Source organism: Primulina huaijiensis, chromosome 11 (assembly GCF_012295235.1).
Source record: "Primulina huaijiensis isolate GDHJ02 chromosome 11, ASM1229523v2, whole genome shotgun sequence".
In the NCBI taxonomy this organism is placed as follows: Eukaryota; Viridiplantae; Streptophyta; class Magnoliopsida; order Lamiales; family Gesneriaceae; genus Primulina; species Primulina huaijiensis.
The window spans coordinates 3,811,843-3,814,659 of record NC_133316.1 but is presented as its reverse complement, the minus strand read 5'-3'; the positions used below and the strand labels follow the sequence as shown (position 1 = coordinate 3,814,659).

The 2,817-nt window shown below is 33.7% G+C and overlaps 1 protein-coding gene across 1 annotated transcript; it reads left to right on the top strand.

Annotated features, from left to right (window-relative positions):
* The first annotated feature begins 237 nt into the window (after positions 1-237).
* On the top strand, positions 238-2,392 carry LOC140987374 (uncharacterized). The gene is made up of 3 exons (XM_073455845.1): positions 238-428; positions 919-956; positions 1,992-2,392. The coding sequence occupies exons 1-3, from the start codon at positions 326-328 to the stop codon at positions 2,103-2,105; spliced, it is 255 nt and encodes an 84-aa protein (XP_073311946.1). The 5' UTR covers positions 238-325; the 3' UTR covers positions 2,106-2,392.
* Positions 2,393-2,817: the final 425 nt, after the last annotated feature.

The window sequence follows — 2,817 nt, the reverse complement described above, 5'->3', positions numbered from 1 at the left end:
ATCTCATCTCATGAGTCAAACGATTTCCAAAAATATCAGTCGATAAAAACATTTCATGGATCTAATATAGTTAAATTTTTAATTAATCATTTAATATTATAGAAATTCGCATTGCTTTTTATATGGTCATATTCTAAATTATTCGTTTATTTTCTCTGTATTGTAGCTTTGTTTGCATACTCAAGTTTATTTATTATTGAATTGCGGCATACGCCCTGGCTGGCTCTGCCTCTGAGGTACTAAAGAGAAATTCATCCAAACATTGGGATCAAATTGAAATATTGGGAAACTCTGCTCTGATTTTGCTCGATTACCCATTTCATTTATGCATATTTTAGAGAAAAAAGGTGAAGAGATGAAGAGGAATAGCTGTCTAGCGCGGGTCACGGCGGGCGTTGCTGTTGGTGGAGCTATCGGCGGCGCTGTTGGTAATATGTAATTATAACTCCTCCCCTCTTCATTCTTTGAGTTGTAATGCATAAACCCTAATGAAAAGATGCTTATAACTGTATTGTTATCTTCAATCTTTGAACTGTCTTTTTGCGCTTAGGGACAAATATTTTTTGTGGATAACATCTCACATGATTTTACCTTTGCTCTGGAATTACCCTTTATTTAATTGTTCATGCTTAGATATAAATTTGGCTATTTTTTACGGTGGAAAACTGGAGAAAATGAATCAGTTCATGCTTTCTAAGTTTTGGGACAGAGACTTTTTAGCATTTTCCTCGTGACCCAATGTTCTCTATTGATATTGAATTACATTGAACATCAAAAGTACTCGCATATGTCAAGCTTCATAGTTGTTTCTTGCTTGGATTCATAAATTCAGGGCAATTGAGTTTCACTTGTGAATCATGCCTTCGGTAATCATCTGTTTTTATGAATATATTATCTGATGTATGCTATTGGTTGCAGGTGCTGTTTATGGAACTTACGAGGCTGTTAGATACAAGGTATTGTCTTTATTTTCTTGTTAGTAGAGAAATAATGTTGTGTATTTTGAATCTAATTTCTGTCATATTGTTGATTTTCTTTCTTATAAACTGTTGGAATTATTCCGTTATAAGTCATCTATACAGATCATCACTGATTACGAACTACTGAAATAAATAACTTCAAGCTAATTTCCATATAAGTTTCATGTGCTACGTAACAAGAATTCAAAATAAATTGCACGATGTGTTCCATAGTGTTGGTTGGGTTTTTCATGTTTACTTTTATCCTTGGGCTGAAGCAGGTGCAAATGAGTTAAAGGAAATTGCTCCCACACATAAAACTTTTCAGGATTTAATGTGAAATTTCTCCTAAACTCTATAAAAAAACACAACAATAACATATTGAATCACTTCTGTTAAATCGTACCCCCCATCCTATGATTCTTTTGGTCTGCCTGCCGATGGCTGAGGGCGTCTAAATTTTAAGGCAACCATTAGGCTCAACGGTGGGTAGCTGAAGTTGCATGCAAGCTGCTAATCTAGCTTGCTATCTTGTTCCATTCTTGATTCTTCTATGCATCAGCTTCCTTGCAGCCTACTTGAACTTCTTCTCATGAATTTTTTCTATGTTAAGTTTTTGGTTTCTGCATTGAGAGACATTTATAAATGGAATATTGTCATTGATGAACCATTTTGAGTGACAAATTATCATTTGCTTATTCATACTTGATCATTACAGGTGGGTGTCACCTCACACCATTATTGTTAGACCTTTAACTGAACATGTGTTTTTGAAAGTTTTTAGGGATATCATGAACGATATTGTCTGTTAAATATGATCTTGATCATATTATCACAAAATTTACGTCCTAAATAGTTGCAATTAGCTCCGTTGGTCCGACTTCTTTTTTTTTTTCTTAACATGCTCATTCTAGTCTTTTTGCACTTGATACACCTGTCATAGCTCAACGTTAGCATTACTCCTTATTCTTAATAAATTGATGCATTTGTGCAAAAGTCAAATATAGTTTGTTTGGTTTTATCTCGATGTAGGTTCCAGGTCTTCTAAAAATAAGATACATTGGACAAACAACGCTGGGCAGTGCTGCTGTTTTTGGTCTTTTCTTAGGAGCTGGAAGCTTAATACACTGCGGGAAATCTTACTAGTTGCCTCTTAGACCGTTAAGTTAAATTTGTATTTCCGTTGAGACTTGGTTTCCTTAGAGGCATCATGACGGGAAAATTTAAAAAAATGATCTTGGTCAAACTAAGTTTTTGAAAATTAACCCTCCCTATGTGAATTTGAGTGTTTTAAAATACACTTGAGAATGTTTAGTTTTTTTGAAAAGAATTTGATGAATGTTATTTTGGAAACTATCTCGCATCATGAATATTGATATTTGTGTGTAAATTATGTTGGTATTCGTTAAATTTGTTGGCGTTTGTTGCTTCTATATCCTTGATTTTTTTAACTCAGTATCATCTTTCTTATTGTGTTGCATTGCTTTTCACTTTATGATAATTTCTGTTAAAAAATGAGGTGCCGTTGAACTTTTCAATTGTCTATCTGCTGAGCTCAAGCCAGCGTAGATCTTTCTAACTAATTGAGGTTATACTGATACAGAGTCTAAACGTATGCTCAACCTTATGTAAACAAGTTGCTTCTTGAAAAATTGGTTGGAATTGGCCCTTACTTTTAGGTAAATCTGCCTTGCCTGATAATAGTATTGACATAGTTGACTTCATTTTCGCTCGTTGAAGGAGTTTGAGAACAAAGTAGGGTGTGTGAACGAATCGAATCAAGTCGATTATATATAAAATTTTAAGGTTTGAATTATATATTTGAGTTCGATCTTAATTCAATATTCGAATAATTTGT

What these genes read in the sequence shown, in the direction of transcription:
- LOC140987374 (XM_073455845.1), top strand. Translation starts at nt 326, where the DNA reads ATGCATATTTTAGAGAAAAAAGGTGAAGAGATGAAGAGGAATAGCTGT. An exon ending in AGCTATCGGCGGCGCTGTTG is followed by an intron (nt 429 to 918) that starts GTAATATGTAAT and finishes TATTGGTTGCAG; the next exon opens with GTGCTGTTTATGGAACTTAC. An exon ending in ACGAGGCTGTTAGATACAAG is followed by an intron (nt 957 to 1,991) that starts GTATTGTCTTTA and finishes ATCTCGATGTAG; the next exon opens with GTTCCAGGTCTTCTAAAAAT.